Source organism: Rhea americana, unplaced genomic scaffold (genome assembly GCF_003343005.1).
Source record: "Rhea americana isolate MKP2758 unplaced genomic scaffold, rheAme1 scaffold_2, whole genome shotgun sequence".
In the NCBI taxonomy this organism is placed as follows: domain Eukaryota; kingdom Metazoa; phylum Chordata; class Aves; order Rheiformes; family Rheidae; genus Rhea; species Rhea americana.
In genome coordinates, this window is record NW_028186149.1 from 698,735 (window position 1) to 717,875 (window position 19,141).

General features: G+C 40.5%; 1 protein-coding gene across 12 annotated transcripts in view; it reads left to right on the top strand.

The window, feature by feature from the left end:
* Nucleotides 1–19,141, top strand: part of DAPK2 (death associated protein kinase 2) — a 57,707-nt gene that overhangs the window by 36,816 nt on the left and 1,750 nt on the right. For 11 of the 12 annotated variants that reach the window (XM_085303246.1, XM_085303251.1, XM_085303248.1 and 8 more), the window contains 7 exons: nucleotides 695–833; nucleotides 4,651–4,780; nucleotides 6,012–6,060; nucleotides 6,752–6,778; nucleotides 9,817–9,969; nucleotides 12,316–12,361; nucleotides 13,213–14,794. In XM_085303246.1, the coding sequence (XP_085159372.1) occupies nucleotides 695–833; nucleotides 4,651–4,780; nucleotides 6,012–6,060; nucleotides 6,752–6,778; nucleotides 9,817–9,969; nucleotides 12,316–12,361; nucleotides 13,213–13,854 (1,186 nt within the window). In that variant the 3' untranslated portion in view covers nucleotides 13,855–14,794. Of the gene's footprint in view, nucleotides 1–694; nucleotides 834–4,650; nucleotides 4,781–6,011; nucleotides 6,061–6,751; nucleotides 6,779–9,816; nucleotides 9,970–12,315; nucleotides 12,362–13,212; nucleotides 14,795–19,141 lie in introns of those variants that run through there. The other variant, XM_085303253.1, reaches the window with a different exon arrangement.

The window sequence follows — 19,141 nt, forward strand, 5'->3', positions numbered from 1 at the left end:
GGAATGATTTTCAACTTTTATGTGAATACGCATAGTAACTTACACAGTAATCCTCCACTTGCTTGATTTGGGAAGGCAATATTAAGTTACTTTCCAAGCTGCTGTAATCTGCTCTATTTATAAAAATTCAGCACAAAATAAATGCTTTCCTGTCAGACATATCAGGAAGAGTCTGCAGTAGAAGACTGTAATGGTTGTTCTAGAAAGGAACCAGATTCTGCTGGAAGATCTCATTGCCTCATGTTACTGATGGCAACCAAGAAGAGAAGCAATTCTTTAACAATAGTACGTTAATACAACTTGTTTTGTTTCCTCTGTCTAATTTGAAATTAAATTGTTGAATCACATTTGAATTTGTTGTTAATATCAAAGTATATATAGAGAAATACACGTATGTCTGTGTATTCATCAGACCCCGCACCTCTTTTTGGTCCATTATAATCCTTGATTATTCAAACCTTGCAGCATCATTGAGTTAGGGAAAGATAGTTCTCAATTTACAGGGAAGGAAACTGAAGTTAAAATGAAGTTTTGGCAAAGCTAGGACCAGAACAAAAAAACTCTTGGGTTGTCTGCAAGAGTGGCCTTTTTCTAACTGTTTGGAGGTTCTTTTCCACTTCAGTTTTTGTGCTTATGTTTGTTTTATGCCTTACAATGCAGTAGGTAACGGGAAGYTTCCTGGTGTGTTTTGCAGGGTGTCTGGAGGAGAACTTTTTGACTTCTTGGCACAGAAGGAGTCTTTGAGTGAAGAAGAAGCAACCAGATTCATCAAGCAGATTTTGGATGGTGTGAATTACCTTCACTCCAATAAAATTGCTCACTTTGATTTAAAGGTAAAGATGCTGACTTAGAGCTTTTGTTGTCGTTGTTTAATGACTACACCTTCTACAGTCTGTTGAATAGCTGCATGGGATAACATACCTAAAACAATAGGTATGRTTAAAAAGCATTTTAAATGCACTTGACAGCTCTGAGAGCTGAGGAGGACAATTTCCTTCATCAGGCCTGTGTAATTTTAGGATAGGCTTACATATTTACTAAGAACAAGAAATTTGTCTTCATCCTTCAGCTTATAATACTATTGTTTGCATTTAGGGTATCATCCAAAGCAGACTGTTTTTTCAGGCTGATGTACAGCAGTGCATTTCTGGGAAAGGGAGTGGAGGGCCAGGGCCAGCTACAAGCTCCTTCCAGTCCCCACAGTGTTGAGAATTACATGAGGCATGTGTCAGCCACGGCAGCTTGATTAGCAGAAAGACTTCTGGCTTTCTTAGCAACTTAGGCCCTTGAAAGCATAAGAGAGCTCTCTTGCTACCACCTCATCAGGTGATGTCTCTAGCTTGCGTCCTTGTCTTTGGTGTCAGTAGAACTGGCCTAAATACTACAGAAKAGACACTCTCTCTGCTTTTGGTTGTGGCCTGCCTAGGTGAAGATGCTTCTCTGAAGCTGGGAGTCTGTCACTCTTGGGGATGAAACTCTTGAGACTAGAAGAAAGCACTTTCTCAGTAGCAGACTCACAGCTACAGAATGGCTGCCTCAAACATTACTGCTTTCAGGATTAAGTTTAACATGCACTCAYGCCCTCGGAGAAAGAAAGCAGAATAAAAACAGAGGAGAGAGTTTTTGAAGGTTTTAAACTGTAGGAAAAAGGAAGAAGCTGTAGTGCTATATCATATGTTCCTTGTCCTAACTTTAAATCCAGGATAGTKTATTATTAATTGCTGTGGATAGACTATTTCCAGATTTTCATGGTATATATGTTAATTCCTTGTGCTAAAGGTGTGCTGAATATAGTCTTAAAGGGCTTCTGCTGAATCAACATTAATGTCATATATGTAGTTGTTACAAATGTTACAAAATGCAACTAACCTAACAAACTGACTAGCAAACTACCCTTCAAATATTCACTTTGGGGTGCATGTGAAAAAGCATGTAAAATATATGAATGTGTACAAGGATATATACACTTGATTTTATAATTACCATATGAATCTGGAAGTTCAAGACCAATGCTATTCACTGTGTATTAGAAAAGCGGCCTATGATCTCTAGCTACTAATTTTGATAATTAATGCCAATAATGTCAGGTGGTCAATAAAGATGTTACAGAAAATGCAAATCAGAAATGAGAAAGGATGAGTAGAGAATCATTTCATTGATAGTGAAAGACAAATACTCTATAACATGTTCACAAAATAACTCTCCTTGATTTTATCTGACTGATTTTGAAGCCTGATGTTAAACTARGCATGTATTTTTAAGCAGTAGAGAGATGATGATGAGAGGTGATTTATAATTACCTYATCGTTTGATAGGGCTCCATTGGTTGCAGTGGAGCTATACTGACCTATAACACTTGAGGAATAAAACAGTCCAAGAGGTAGTAACTATGACTTTTTGCCATTTCAGTCCATTCTATCTGCTCCAAACAAGCTTACATCATATATCTAGAGTGAACATGTATGCCCTAGGTCCCTGAAGGAACACCAGACTTGTTAGTCTGAGGCTGAAATATTCTTGGTCCAATGGCTATGACAATAAATTATTCACAYGCTCTCTTTCCCAGTGTAGGCCTGAATGAGCATGTGTATTAGCAGGAGCTGCTCGCACATTAGGATCTGCTGCGAAGAGGCCAGGCAGCTGCCAGCAGCAAATTAAAATCTCTCACTGTTGCTCTTGGACTTATGATTAACCTATGAAAAATTAATGCACTGAAGCTCTTCATAAGGGATAAATTGAACCCACAGATTACTCTGAAATCTGTGAAACAGAGGAGCAGCAGGGGGTAACTAGGTCTAAGAAATTTAGTTGGAAAACCAAGTTTATGAAGTGGAGGTTATATCTGGTAAAGAATGTGGAGTCAAAGTCTGTGGTGGTAAAAAAAAGCTAGCTTTCATTTCACAATTCCTCTGGCTTTCATAGAATCATAGGATCAGTCAGGTTGGAAGGGACCTCTGGAGATCATTTAGTCCAACCCCCCCCTGCTCTGCAGGGTCACCTAGAGCATGTTAGACAGGGTTGCGTCCAGGCAGGCCTTGAAGATCTCCAGAGAAGGAGACTCCACAACCTCTCTGGGCAACCTGTTCCCGTGCTCCGTCACTCTCATAGGGAAGAAATTCCCCCTCACGTTCAGGCGGAACTTCCTGTGCTTCAGTTTCTGCCCGTTGCCTCTTGTCCTGTCACACGGGACAACTGAAAAGAGTTTGTCCCCGTCCCCTTGACACCCTCCCTTCAGGGACTTGTACACACTGATCAGATCCCCCCTCAGTCTTCTCTTCCCCAGGCTGAAGAGGCCCAGCTCTCGCAGCCGTTCCTCACAGGGCAGGTGCTCCAGCCCTCTGATCATCCTCATAGCCCTACGCTGGACTCTCTCCAGTAGCTCCATGTCTCTCTTGTACTGGGGAGCCCAGAACTGGACGCAGTACTCGAGATGAGGCATCCCCAGGGCTGAGCAGAGGGGCAGCATCACCTCCCTTGACCTGCTGGCAACACTCTTCCTAATGCACCCCAGGAGACCATTGGCTTTCTTGGCCGCAAGGGCACGTTGCTGGCTCATGGTCAAATAAGCACTTCGGCTCAGTGCTTTTCCCTACACTGTTGTGGGAAATGCTACTAGTTGTTGTTTTAACAACTTGTTATCATACATGAGCCAGGATCTCTAATTCCAACTTCTTCCAATTTTCAGGACTATTCAGATAGCAAATCCCGGATCTTTCTTGCCCTTGTTGTYGAAACTGTGAATTTAGTCTCATACGGGAAAGTATTTTCTCTCTCTAAACAGATTCAGATGTGTCCAGAATCCCTCAAGAACCATTTTCTGAGATATTTTCCAATAGAATGATAACATAGTAGGAGCAGCTGAGCAGAAATAGTGAGGTTTCTCGGTATAAATTCTATGAATACATCAGCAAGATTGTTGTCAGCCAAAATATTCAGTGGTGCAACTCTCCCTGGGATCAAGCAGTGGCAGTCTGTCTCTGCACCAGGTATTTGCTCTGTTTCCAGTGCCCATGAGCTGTTGGTAGGAATGCCCCTACTGGGATGCAAATCCTGAAATCAGGCAAATGCAGGTGTCAGGGTGTGACATCTCCTTCCAAGAAGACCCTTCAGGACAGGGGTGTATTTTCTGTTTTAGGGGGGGGACAAGATATACTAAGCTTTCACTTCATATTATATCACCATGCTGCTGAGCAAATAGTCTAGTGACATATTCTGTCAAGTCAAGCAAGTACATACAGTTGTGTGAATAACTTCTGTCTCACTGTGAAAACAAGGTTATCTTGGCTGCAACCTGGCAACAGCTATCACTAACAAAATAAGCCTAGAAGTGCTAWCGGGAAGATAGAGAGAGGGAGATTTTATATGGGATAATAATAAAGACAATAATGGGAGGAAAGTATTACTTTTGTTAGGCCTGAAGCTTACAGATTTGTTTYGCTGCTCTCCAGTTCTTGTCCTTTCAGTAACATCACCTTTCACAGCTGTCATCCCTTCATCAAAACAGTGAATTGTATRTGGTTAGGCACAGGCATGTTCTTGTTTTACAGTGTTGTATACATGAGGAAAGAAAGATCTGCGAACTCTAGGCCTAGATCTGTTACTTTCCCAAGATACTATAATAACAAATACCTATGTTTTATTATTTTTCAGCCTGAAAACATTATGCTTCTAGACAAGAATATCCCTATTCCACACATCAAACTCATTGACTTTGGCCTGGCTCACAAAATAGAAGATGGTGTTGAATTTAAAAACATTTTTGGGACTCCAGAATTTGTAGGTGAGTGAGCAATCGACTCCTTTGGTTTGTATTGCAAGTTCCATGAGAAAGGTGAGACACCTTTCCCAAATCAAGAAGCCAGGCATAGGAGTAGTTTTCATCTCCTGAAGTAGCTGTTTCTATCTCCTATTTATTAATGTGACCTAAATCTAGAGGGTCACRTTCTTTTTCTGGAACAGGAGAAAGATGCTTTCTATAAACAAGACCTGATGGTCTTGTGAGAGTAGCTTGCTGCCAAATAAATATTGAGACACATAATTTCAGAATAAATTCTAATTTTCTACCTGTTGTCTGAGGCAAGTAAGTTCTCTGCATTGGAGTACATGGGTTCATAATTACGTGAATATCACTGTTACTGCTTTCTAGATAAARCTGCTTCCCACTGCATACCTGCTGAGTACAAAACCTTCAACACCCCTTATATTTTTCCACCTGGTTCTCTCTTTGCTTCTTCCTGATCATAATTCTAGTCTGCCTAGATTGGATTTTGGTTAATCCTGCTCCTTTTTATCCTTTTAGTTAGGAGTTTGAGGGTTTGGGGTTTTTTTTTGATTGTTTGTTTTTTGTAAATCATATTCCAGTGAAGCACACTGTTACATGTACTCATACTGTTTCAGCACTGCCACAGACACATTTTCTCATCGGAGTACCTTGCCTTGGTCTTTTCTCCTACATGCAGACTTACGTGGGGATGTTTCTCAACCAGAAGGTGTTTCCCTAAAGATAATATGGTTTAATGTGGATAGCAACCTAGGTTGGCATGTAACTTCAATTTCTTGCCTGAGGGCTGTTTCTAACTGGCTGGTAGAAACTAGCTTTAGTGGCACCAGTTAAATGTCATTCTGAAAACAAAACAAAAAACAGGACAAAACTTAGATTCTTAGGAATAATGGTATCCTTGTTAGGTGAAGTCATTTGTTATTGCAGGYATGGTTTGTACTGTAGTTAGTGTATAGCTGCCTGACAATTATTCTTGRGTTGCRTTAYGCTCCATGTTACTCTGTGTGATCTCTTGCGAACACTTGGAACTTGATTCCTATCAGAATTATAAACAGCAAGTGCTCCTATACCTATTTCTCTCTCTCTCTCTCTTCTCTCTCTCTCTCTCTCTCTCTTCTCTCTCTCTCTCTCTCTCAACAGAGGTAATTCTTGACCTGCCACTCATTCAGCCTGCTACAGTTATTTTTTTCTTTTCTTTAGTTGCTGATGTTTGATTAAATATCTCTTACAGCTCCAGAAATAGTAAACTATGAACCACTTGGATTAGCTGCAGATATGTGGTAAGTTCTTAGCTTCTTCTTGCGTGTGGCTCTACTGTTAGTTTTTCCCAGTTTACTCTGAGTAAAATATATTCTATCACAAAGAATTAAGAAAAAAGCACCTTAAATGCAGTAGTTAGTTGTCAGTTCTTTCTGTTTTTATGCATTCTTTATGAGAAAAAGATAAGTATTTAACTTTTGCCAAATTACAGTGAAAACYATTAATGATGGCAATTAAAGAGTTAACAATGTGCCACTGCCCACTGCAGTTGAGCACTCTTAAAAGACAACRTGTTCCTGCAACGCCTGTGACAGCCTTACACTGCATGCAGAGCAGACCTGCGTACTAATCTAATCTGCAGAGAAGGCAGCTGAAGGAGGTCACCCCAAATAAAATATCTTTTCTTCTATTATTTGTATTTCTGTTGTGCACAATGACTAAAGCTAATAACTTGCCTTAGTAGAAATGTATAAAAATACATTTTTATACATTTGACCCCAAATATCCATATCACTTGAATTTATATGTGAAAGTCACATTTTTTCCACTGAAACACCATTCTTTTTTTTTCAAAAAAGATATTAGCAGTCATCTAAAATCATGGCCCTTCTGCCAGTCTAGCAGTTGCTATTGTCTTTTTCATGTTGCATGCATAAAAAGAATACCTGTGATATAAAACACCTGTAATTAGTCTCCTCCTTTGTTTTTTAGGAGTATAGGAGTCATCACCTACATACTGTAAGTACAATAGTAGATTCTCTCCTGTAGAAGTGCTCCTAAAGCTCTATTGCATTTATAAAACACAGCCTTTCCCTTCAGTCATGTAAGAAAGGAGATGCACACAAGGTGTGGATGGTGGCTTGTCTAGTGGGCAAATTACMTTCTACAGCCTTTTCAAATTTAAATGAAAAGAGGTAAATGAAGTTGAGGGCATTATGGACAGTCAAAAAGCAAATCTCACTGGCATCACTGGGCATKTCTGCTTCTTAGGGAGCTCATCAGCTAGAAATGACACAGAATGAAAAGCTCAAGAGTATTTATTAGTTGGTCATAGAATGGTTATAAGCCACCTTTGTGTTGAGACAGTAGAAATAGAAAATGTAGTATTAACATTTACCAGGTGAGGTATTTCTRGTGAAAGCAGGGAAGTTGCAATTTGCTTGTAGAAGGCAGCAGTCTAGATGATTAGGTATAAATCTGGTCACTCATATTCARAAAGGGAAATTTAAGCAGAAATGGGATCAGAGAAGGGCGGCCAAGATGGTCCACGAAATGGGGAATCAGCCGGCGGCTGGAAGTGGCTCACCCTGGTGCTCCTGCCCCGGGGCTCTGCTGCTGCTCAGGGCTAMCATGCTGCCAACCTTAGAGAAGGTGCCCGCTACTATTAGAGGGAATTTTGCATTACGCAGCACTGGGCTCAGYACAGGTAAAGGGGTTTAAAGGGGAGGGATTGCTTTCCCAGTGTGGAAAATAAACAGAGTGCAATTACATCCACCCTCAGGCAGTGCCCACAGCTTAGAGCCCAACAGTCTCAGTGCAGTGAAGTCCCTTCTGTTGTGTGGTGCAGAAAAAATACAGGAGATACTGGATGAGCCCAACCTCAGGTAAAGACATCAGCAGTCTGTGTCATCAGTGACACATGTACTTGACAGAACATTAAACTCTGTAAACTGCTGTTTATGGATGTTCATAAATGATGGGAAGAACACTTGGGAGTYGAAGAGCAGCAGGTTGGAGTTCTTACCCTGTGATTACAGTGAGGCATGGATGTCCAAGCACTTTCAAGAGTTTTTTTCTGTTGCGGTAGAGTTCTGTTCCGGAGGCACAGTAATGAAGTGAACGGATCTGTACTGTAGCCAGTACCGTAGATCTATTTTACCTAGTTGGCTAGTAAAGATTATTATGGTAAGTAAGCTTAAAAGTAATCCCTCTCTAAAAAGAACATGAAAAAAAAAAAGCATGCTCTTTGTGAGAGGCGGGGTCTGCTTAGGTGGTATGGCATRTAATAGAAATTTTTATGCCTTAAGTAGTACTGCCTGTTAATTTTATTGCTTTTCAAAGAATCCTGAATTCTGAATAACTGGGRTGTGTATAAAGATATATATTTCAGGAAACATGGTAGCGTTCAAGTGGATGCCATCATCAGGTGTAGAGATCAAAGTGCTTACAAGTCCTTAAACCAGTAGCTGGAAGAGTGATTCACTGGGTTGGAGTGCGAGCGCGAAGCCTTTATCACGGAGGCCTGCTGTTGGGCAGAGACAGGTTTACAGGCACAGAGTCAGGGTAGGCCAAAAGCCGCTTAGGTCAGACGTTAGGATTTGAGACTCCTCCATTTGACAGTTCTCAGAACTTCTCTGTGGTTAACAGAAATGGAGCAAACACTCAAGGGAGAGTAAGTAAAACCTGTTAAGCAATGAGATTGACTGTGGCTTATGGGGTGAATTTACTTTGTCAAAGACAGCTGAAAGCACCTCACTCAGTGCCTTACTGTGCCTGCAGCTTGCATCCTTGTGTGGCTGGGGGGAGAGGAAACAGCTTCTGCACTCAGGTGGTTGTTCTGTGGATAAGACCCACTTGTGGCAGCTGGAGACTGGGCTGAATGGCCGAGGGGCTCCCATCCTATTTTATGCTTAGCCCCAAATATCCAGTCAACATGGCAATACAGACAGGGTAAAAAGTCTTTTGATCAGGATCACGTAAGCAAGCAGTTTAGTATTTGAACCCTCAGTTTACATCCCAAGAGTTTGAGCCTGCTGCATCTTGWAGCTATGTTATCAAAGCTTAGACACAGTAGATAAGAATAATAGCAGACCTGAAGGTTTTAAAGAAGGATGAGATCAATTTCCGTGGTAAAAATAACATTTCCTGTAAAGCAGACTTTGCAAGTCAGCATTCCTGTGGGCTGAGGGAGGGAGGAAAGGGATGGCAGGGCAGGAGGAGTCTGCAGGAGTCTGCACTGAAACTGGAGTTTTATGGAGCAAAGGTAAATAGTCATCCAAGATGAAGGACATCAGTCACAGTTGAGAGATAAGCAAAGCAGGATGAAAGCTTTATCTGTCTAAATAAAGACTGCTGAATGCCATTTTGTTATGATGATGTCTGCATTATACCCTTGCAGCTGGAGCAGAGTGTCAGTTGAATGAAATTTTGCATTGTTCAGGAACGGCTGGAGCTTACTGTCCCTTTCTTTGTTTGTGGGCTCCTTTTAACCAAGTTTCCCCCTACCTCTCCCACAGCATTTGAGGCAAGGCCACACGTCTGATTTCCCCATCGCATATTGCATTGTGGTTCCATCTGAGGAGCTCTTTTGGGCTGAACCCACTGTGCCCAGAAGTCAGTAAATCTGTAGGGAGAAAAGCAGTAGGATTTCTCCTACCCAAGGAAAATCTATAGATACACCATTTCATCTGCTTGACTTGGTAGAACCTTTTATCTGGCAGTGCTTGTGGGTCACAGGGACAGAGCCTCTCCTCAGCTGAAGCTTTTGCTACTTTGATTGGTGATGGCTTCTATGAGACACTGAGGGTGGGAGAATCTCTGCATTTCTCTCTGTGTGGGCACACAGTGCTGCACTGGAGACTTTCAGGATGAGTCTGACTCATAAGCACAAGTATAGTGAGCCAAAACTGGGCCTGTTTTTTTCCCAAGTGGCTTYGCTGCTCCATCACAGAGATCCACAAATGTCCAGAGAGAACATTACACAGCCGTAGTAATTGCATTAGAGGACCTCTGCTGTTTATTTTTCCCATTAATTCTTTTTTTTCTGGCTTATTTAGGCTTAGTGGTGCATCACCTTTCCTTGGAGAAACTAAACAGGAAACGCTTGCCAACATCACAGCTGTGAATTATGAATTTGATGAAGAATTTTTCAGCAATACCAGTGACCTAGCAAAAGATTTTATCCGGAAACTCCTGGTGAAAGATACACGGTAAGGGAAAACTCAGAGTCCTCTGCCTCTTATGTAGCTCTCTGAAATGGAGCCTGCTGAGTAATCTGCAAAGCTTTCACTGTGGTGTGTATTGTCATTCAAGATCAAGATAGGAGACAAAGTTCTGCTGCGCCCCTAGGGAACTGCTGCATCCAGAAGCCCTAAAAATAGCTCTGTGCCAGCATTCTCTGAGTATGCCAAAACCTGACACTCACCTTTGCAGTGGACTTTCTATTTGAAGCTTAAATAGTTGCTATTTGCTGTTTCTTAGAAGCCAAGCTCTGCCATCTTGGAGTTAATGTGTCCGTGGTAAGAAATCAGGTGTAGGAGGAAGAAAGATAAATATTGAACTAAAAAAAAAAATCTTAAAAAAGTTAAAAAAAACAAAAAAACAAAAAAACAAAAAAACCCCCTCACAACTGGTGGTTCTCAAGCTGCCACTATGCACAGGATATTTCCTCTGTTTTATTTTTCTTTCTATTTGTGCTATGCATTTGTGGTTTTGTTCCTGTCCTTGTTGTTTTTCTATTTGATTTCTGGTGAATTTTTGATAGATGTAGGCCCTAACCAAAACAGAGACCCCATTCAAACTTGGTCCTGCAAGAAGACTCAGTCCCTATCCCCAGAAAGTTTATGCTCTAAACAGACAGAAAGGGAGGGCAGGAGAGGTGCTGAAAGAGGTAGATCATTACTGAGGAGCATGTCTGGATCATGTTACTCCTGAAAGAGTCTGTTATATTGAATATACTGTAATACCGCCTATGATGGCAAGTATATAATAACCTGTATTTTCAACTGATTGCATGTTTTTCACACTGAGAAGCWTTATTTATTTATTTGTTTGTTTTCCATTTCTCTAACAACTCCTATGAAGGTATCAGCTAAAATGTGTGACTAAGAATATAGAGGCCAAGACTAACCCTGTTAGTCTTAGATGCTTGTTGAGATCTCACTCTCTGTGTACATTCATGCATGCACATGTGTGTGTGCTCTCTCCCCATCTCCACTATGTTACTGCTAAGCTGCAGGTCATCATCATAAGTGAAGCTCCACAGAGCAGAGCCCTGCAGCCAGGCTTGCTGGAGAGTAGAGCTGCTGAGAAATGTTTTTTTTTTCTCCTTTTGGAACYGCAGTCAGAATAGATAGGAGAATGAGAAGCAACTTCTAGCTCTTGCAACCAAAATCTGCTCAGTTAAATTTCAGTTTCAGGACTCAATTCTCCCCTGACTCAAACCACTATAACAGTGGGTAGATGGAGGACTGAAAATGGTGTACAAAATCTCTAGTGTGCAAAATATCAAGTTCTGGGTAACTATCACTCCAGTACTTCACGGCTTATCATGGACTACTTGCAAGGAGGTGACAAAATATGGCCCCAGTGCTGCAAGGGCGGAAAAGTCTGTGTGTGCCCTCATAGGGGACTATGTTTGCTTCTGCTAAGATCATCTAGAACGTGTGTGATAGGTATGTAGAACTTTATTCCCAGTTCCTGAGAACCACAGATCTTAAGTTTCTTTCTTGCTTTTAATAAAGTGCATGCAGAAATAACATCTCATTCCCCATGCCCTGTTGTTCCTGAAGGGTAGTGAGGCCATTGTAGTTCATTCTAATGGCTTCATTAGAGAAGAAAATAGATATTAGGAGTGTCAGGAAGAAACAGGCAAGCTGTTCAGCCAAGATTCCTGCAAGCCTCAAGCCTTAGAGTAGGTTGGAGTAGGAGGGGGTTTGATGAGAAGTTTGCACAGGTCCAGCAACCTCCTTTTCAGAAGTGGCATGTCAGGAATATTGATATTTTTCCTATATTCGAAGCTAGTCCCTGCACAATGCTGGGCTTCTGCCTTTGATTGTCAATGCTAATAGAGGGTGCTGTTCACAAACTGCAGCAGTTCATGAGGATTAGGTTTGAACTACTCAGAAATGTTGCTTTCAGGATATGGTAGCTCCAGGGTTGATATAATAACATACTCTGAAAGACACTTGATGTAATTAATACTGTATGCCTTGATTCAGAGACGGTGAGATTAAGGGTGCATAGAAAGTATTTATTCTCAAAGCTTGCAGAATAAATAAAGCAATGTTTTATCATTTTTTTTATAGAGAGGTGTGCAAAAATAGGCAGATTTTGACTCTGCCTTTAGGAATTAAAATTGAGTAGAGGGAGGATAGGTTTTTACTGAACTGCGCACAAATAACATGCCTTATCAAGAGACGTAACTCTGGATTTTGAGAACTAGTTCTGGCATTATCTTGATGAATGCTTTATTGTTCATACAAAGCCTGGAAGAAGTCTGGGTCAGTGGACGTGTGTACAAGGTATTTCTTACTCAAATCTGTGTTTTTTTGTAGGAAACGGCTTACAATTCAGGAAGCTCTGTCTCACCCATGGATAACGGTAAGACCAAATAGAGAAGCAGATCTTGCTTTTATCCATGAGCAAAGCAAAGATAGTGTTCCCATTGTTATTGGTGTGTTAAATGGAAAATTGATCTCGATGTTTAGAGCCTCTAGGAGTCTCAGAAAGATTCACTTAAAATAAAGCAGTCGAGTCTGACTAAATCTTTGGATTTGTACAAACCTTAATCATGACTTCTTTTACTACCATAATTCTCAAAAAGAGGGGGGAAAAGCTTTGCCATTTGTTGCACATACAGGATCCTATATTAGATTGAGCTTTGCATTTTTCCATCCTTCTTCTCTATTTGCATGGACATATACCACATCTTTGGTGTAGTGCTTTTCTTGATTTGAAAGTTGACCGCAGCCARTGTGGAAAAATACAGTTGTTGTACCAAGCGTGTTGATTTGCTTGCATTTATGTGTGTGTATGTTTTTTTTTTTTCATCCTAAACATTGCTTGCTTTTGTGGATAAATCTCTTACTGAAAACAGATTTGGCTAATCTCAGCATGACTAATGAGGATGTTTGAAATTCAGTTTTTGCTCTGCATTGCAGAAAGCATTAAGTGGAGTGTTTTCAAGATTGATAGTTTTGAGGCTTTTAACTGCTAAAAAAAATAACATAAAAATGAACTGGAACCTTTTATTCACACTTAGCACATTGGAATGCACATTGCTCATCACATTAGTTTTTTATTTTCTTTTAATCTAATGCATGAAGAAAAATCTGTGGGAGCAAAGAATCTCCCAGTGTTGTGGAAATTCAGGCTGCATCCTTTGATGTGTAGAGTTTGAATTACTGCCCTGTCTTGTAAGTGTTCAGTAATATTGGTTCCTCTATCTGAAGCTGAAAGAAGAAACAAAAGTCCAAGAAAACAAGAAAGTTGAGAACACGCAGTTGAAGACTAAACGGCTAAGGGAGTACACCATAAAATGTCATTCAAGTATGCCTCCCAATAATACCTATGTCAACTTTGAGCGCTTTGCCCAAGTAGTAGAAGACATTTCACTTATGGAACGGGGTTTCAGCGCTTTGGCTGTGTCCCATGATTCCTTACAAGAGGACATCAATGCTCTGGTTTCCATTTATGATGAGAAGGAAGCTTGGTATAAAGAGGAGAATGAAAGTGTGAGGCACAAGCTGTCTCAGCTGAAGTATGAATACCGTAAAATTGAATCCCTGAAAAGACATCTGCAAGATGATATCAAGACTGTAGGCACTAGTCTTACAGGCATAACTGGGAAATACACTGATCTGCAGTGTCAGTACGAGTCTCTAAGTCGAGAACTTTCCGAGGAACTGAAGTGGATCCAGGACTTAATGAGTAGTTTTCGAATGGAAAATGGAAATGAGACCTGTGTGAATGGAAACTTTGACTCTGTGTTCAACAAAGATATTAATGAATCGGTAATGGAGCTGTTAAATAGATCTTGCTGTGAAGAATTCCTTGCAGGGATGAATCTTGATGTGGCAGAATCAAATCATTAATGTTGGTAGATCAGATTAGGTGCAGAGTTTGCATGTTTTTGCTGTCTGCCTTATTGTACAGCAATAAATTCTCAGTGCATAATTTCTACATAAAAACATCACTTACTACTGAAATAGCAATTCTGATACATGGCACAAACCACTGACCAGGCCATAAACTTAGTGGTTTGTAGTGCTGTTTTCCCATGTTCCGTGTAAGAATTTACAGGGAACTAGATTATCACGATGGTATGGAGCACATTTAACCTTACAGGCATATGCACTGACTTCATCATATATGCAGCTGCTGGAGATTACTAGGTAATTAAATTGGAATGAAGAGTAGTCCAGTCCATTCTGACTGGAGATCATGTGCCTGGAAACCTGTAAAAATCTCATGGTAGCATCTTTCTTTGGCTGGGTGAAGAAAACAGCCATGTAGACCTGCTGCAGATAGTTCTACGGAGCAGATGAGAGAATTACTTACAAAGGTTAAATCTGTCCTGTAAAACAGAGTAAATGAAGCAGTAATTTAACATTTAGTACTGTAAAAAATCTCCATGAAAATGACTGCTGATGAAAAAAAAAAAATGTTAAGATGATCTTTTTAGGCCAGTTAGGCAGGGGTCAGTCTTTTACTATCAACAGGTGTTAGCTACTGATTAATCCTTTTGTTTAAAATCCAATTATGTTTCCTATCCTGTACCAAAGAAATTCTATTTAAAAGACAAAACTGAATTTGTAATGAACTCATCAAATAACTGTGTATGTAATTTCACTGTGCAAATATTAATTTGTCAGTGATGATAAGCAATATCATAGACCTCCAGTTTGCTTTCTATGATGAAGACGACAAAGCAAACAACTAACTTAATCTACCATGTGGGATTTGAGACCAGTGTTTTTGTTGTGAAGATTTTTAAGTGTTAGAAACTAAAAGAAGAGTTGGCCCAAAACTGAATCATGTCCTGCTGTCTTGTATTTCAAAGAAGTCACCTGATTATACTGCATTTATATTCCTAGATGTACCTGTCTCATTTTTGGACTCAAATAGTTCTTCTTGCAGGATGCAATGGCTCCCTGACAGTGTAAGCAGTGAATGAAAAAAGAGATGGAAAGAGATGTGCTGGAAAGAGATGTTGGGCCAGGCTTTGCAGCTGGTTTACAGCCCCTTTGCTTAACTGTGTACATGTGCTGCAAGGTGACTGTTACCAGCTACAAGAATCGATGAGCCACAAGGCAGACATCCCTGCRCTGGTGCTCAAAGCCATCCGGAGGGGCTCTGGATATACATCAGAAAGAGCCCACTCTTCTTTTCCAGAAAATTAATCATCTAACTAGATTGAATTGTTGTTTGTTACAATAAGAATAATGGTTCCTACTCTGAGATAAAAGATGACAGCACGCTCTCATCCAGTTTGTAGAGTACAGTGGATCCAAAACTGCTGTGTCCTCACAATGGCACAGAGACTAGTGAAAATTCAGGGTCCTGAAAACGATTATTTAACAGTGGTGGGTGTTAATCCTGGAGGATGGAAGCTGGATGTGCTCTCTGCGGTATCTTACCTTGCGCAAGAAGTGAAGTTTCAAAAGCGGCAAAGCAACTTAGCCACGAGATGTCCCTAGCAACCTGATGTTGACGTTTGGGGAGAATTGGGCTCCAGTGTAACTTGGATTATTTTGAAAATCTTACTCATGTCCATTTTGAATTCTCCTAAAATGCTTCATTYGTCATTTCTGGAGGTTCCTTTGAGCTAGAAGTCATGCAGGTTCCTGTTCAGGGGAACCAGAACACAGGGTTTTTAGTGGGGGGGGGGTCAGTTCTTAAAAAGTAATTTAAAGCCTGGTAAGAGACAATGTCTGTACAAAAACCTCTCAAGAAAGAAATTCTGCSTTCCCTCAGCTGTGATCCCACATTCTCTGTTCATGTAGATTTTCTTTGTGTACAAATGTACTGACACATAGAGAAGGAACATTAAATGAGGCCAGTCTGTTCCTGAGGGTATCTGGTGAGGTTAGTGTTGCTGTGACTCAGTCCAAGGACCTGATGCTTTGAGAAGATGTTCTGATGATTGAGAAAAACCACAAGGTCAGTGCTTTGCAAGCTACTTAGAAATTGAGAGGCAGTGTTTAGCAGTCTAGAGTGCTGTAAAGCAAGCTATTTTGATTCAGTGATGGCTCTGCTGCTGAAAGGGCACTCGGAAATTTTTCATGATGATTTTATGGCTGACATTTAACCAGTGTCATTTTTTTCCACTTTGAATTGATTTCTACTAGTGTTTTTTGTTGTACCATGATAGCTGTTTGCAGCATGAGAAAATGATATTTAATGTCTAAATACCAGGTTCTGTTTTGCACAAATGATGTATACATCAAAATGAGAAAAAGGCCTGGCTGGCAGCTTGTAACTGATAACTCCTTTAATTGCTRCTCACTGAGATGTATGCAGGTTTTTTTTATTGTAGATGGAATTTCACTTTTGATATTCACTTACAGAAATTCCAAGGCTGGGCCATCTTTAGAAAATAATATGAAGCAAAGCAATGCAAGAGATCCTGTTTCTTTTTCATCCTCAGGGATTTGCACACATCTTTATTCAAAGACAGCATTTGCCCCTAATTTCCCCCCAAAAATATTACTGGAATTGGCAATTCTATGTTCTCCTACAGTTATGGTCTTTTTATCATACTCACCCACAATTTGTCATATTTAAATTGTTTTCTTGCCCTCTGATGACCTAAACATGCTGGATTTGGTGTAAAATGCTGCTAGAGAAATATTCCTCCTTTGTAATACACCAAATTTCAAGGGTCTTCACGGTGGTGATGTGGATTTCAAAACCAAGAACTTCCATTTGGAGTGGAGCTGTCTCTCTGTTAATAAGGCTGTAACTGGCTAATGACAGATCTTCAAGCTACGTATATCTGGCTCTTGCAACGAAAGCATTTTCTAAAAATCTACAATGGAAAGATGTGAGGTCTTAGCTACTACTGATCAGGTATTTGGTGAATCTCAATCTGCACCTCATGTTTAAAACACAGTACGTTGCTGTGTTCTCACTTTTTTCTTAAAGTAAAATATATAGAGTGCATCAACAGGAGTACTACACCTATGCTGCAGGGCCTCTGACAAGTTATGTTCCACAACTGTGCACTTTTTCTACACTGTTGGTTTCCAACAAACAGTGCTGGCTGTTGTCCAGCATAGCATTGGAAGAGAAGAGTGAGTTTGTTGTCTCGTGAACATTATCAATGATTTTTCTGAAAAGATGTTTAATCCTCACTGGTGTGTTTTTCATTCTGCTTTGGTACTCCTCCTTCTTTAATTGGCTGCCTTGTTTGCGTTCTGGTTCAGTCCAGGGTAAACATTTATGCGTTATTCACCACCTACATAAGCAAATCAGAACTGCTGGGATGGTTGTAATCCCATAAACTCCATAATCTTTGAAAGGTTGATTTTCAGCCTTTCTTTTCTCACTTCTTCTAGATCTGTATTAGCACATTTGTTTTTTATCTCATTACCAGTCAGATACAGTTGTTTCATCTGTGCAAATTTTGATGTGGTTTTGGAATTCAAATGTGCTTCRTTTTGGGAAGGACTGTGTTTCATGACTTTCAGGACATCTGCTCCTTGACACCAGACTTGCACCCAAAATTGTTAGGCATGTGTCTGAATTCTGGTCTATCTTTCTTTCTTTCCATTTCTCAGTACTCAAATATTGCAGTTCTTTCCTCTTATATTTACTGACAGAGAATCAGTATCTTGTGCTCTCATACTCTGGGTATGGCTAAAGGAGAAAGCCTGGGTGAGTCTTTTTAAGTATGATGTGGCATGTATCCTGATTACTGATGTTAAATCACAGCTAACATTCCCCTATTTTATTATGGTGACTTCACCGAAACATACTGGGACAGGTCCGAGGAAGGGCCACTAGCATGATTAAGAGACTGGAGCATCTGACATAACAAGGAGAGGCTGAGAGCACTGGACTGTTCAGCCTGGAGAAAAGAGGGCCTTCCGGGGGGGATCTTATCCATGTGTGTGAATACTTGATGGGAGGGAATAAAGAAGGCAGAGCCAGACTCTCCTTAGCCATGCTCAGGATGAGAAGCAATGGGCACAAATTGAAAAACAAGAATTCAGATTAAGCATAAGAAAAAACTTGTTTACTCTAAGGATGGTCAAACACTGGAACAGGTTGCCTGCTGCAGTTTTTATCTTTGGATATATTCAAAGTGGGCATGGTCTTGGACAACCTTCTCTAGCTGATGATGCCCTGAGCAGGGGATTTGGACCAGGCAATCTGCAGAGGTCCCTTCCAACCTCACCATTCAGTAATTCTGAGAAAAGCTTTTATTCATTGCTTGATTCTGTTCCATGAAAATGTAATATTTCCTGGCAAATCCAGTGCTGACCAAAGCTGGTTACAGTTCTACTTTTCTTGGGCCACCTTTTACTTTTGTTTGCCATCTGTCAGTCTTAGACTGCAGCAGATTCCTCCCAGCTGCAGGTWGCCTGAGCCTTCCTGTGATTTGGATAACCATTCAAGGTTTTACTTGCCAACTTGTGGGACACAGGAAGAGGGCTACTGTTTGATAACAGTTTCTTGTTTTGGTTGTAGAGTACATCTAGGGCTCTCTGTTATTCTGTTTTTCACATTCACGTTAGTGTTCCGTGCTTTCCATGTCAGATCTGAACTAATGAATGCCTCAGGCTCATCTATGCATCTTTGAAGTCTCTGACCACAGAACCATTTTTTTTTCTTTCCTTCCATAATGATTAAATCAGACTGATAGAAAAAGGTATGAAAGARCAATTCAGAAAAGACATGTTAGAGTAAAATGAATAACCTCAGACTGGGATATAGGAAAGGGCTCTAATGTATCCTTCATTCTGAAGTACCTTTATAAAGGACAAAATGTGGAAATCTGTCTGTGAGCAATTAGAAGGTAGTGTGGGACGTTAGCAGTGTGACGATACTGGGTTTGTTTCTGTTCTGTCTTTATTTCTAACCAACATGTGTAAACCCCCTGAGAAGCAGTGGGCTGCAAAGGTGGTGATGTGCTGACAGCAACTCCATCTCGTCTCATTTCTGTCAGAACCCTGAGGAACCTTTTCCTGGCTCTCCTAGGGCCTTTCAAAAAGACAGACATAAATAAATGCCAGCTGACAACATCTTAATCCAGAGAAAATGGTGCAGATGTGCACTTCGATGACTTTGCAAAGTGGAAGCATCACTTTCTAGCATCTCCTTAGTTAACTCCCTTTGTTTGGCTGTCCTTCATTCTGTCCTTTGGCTGGAAAAGCT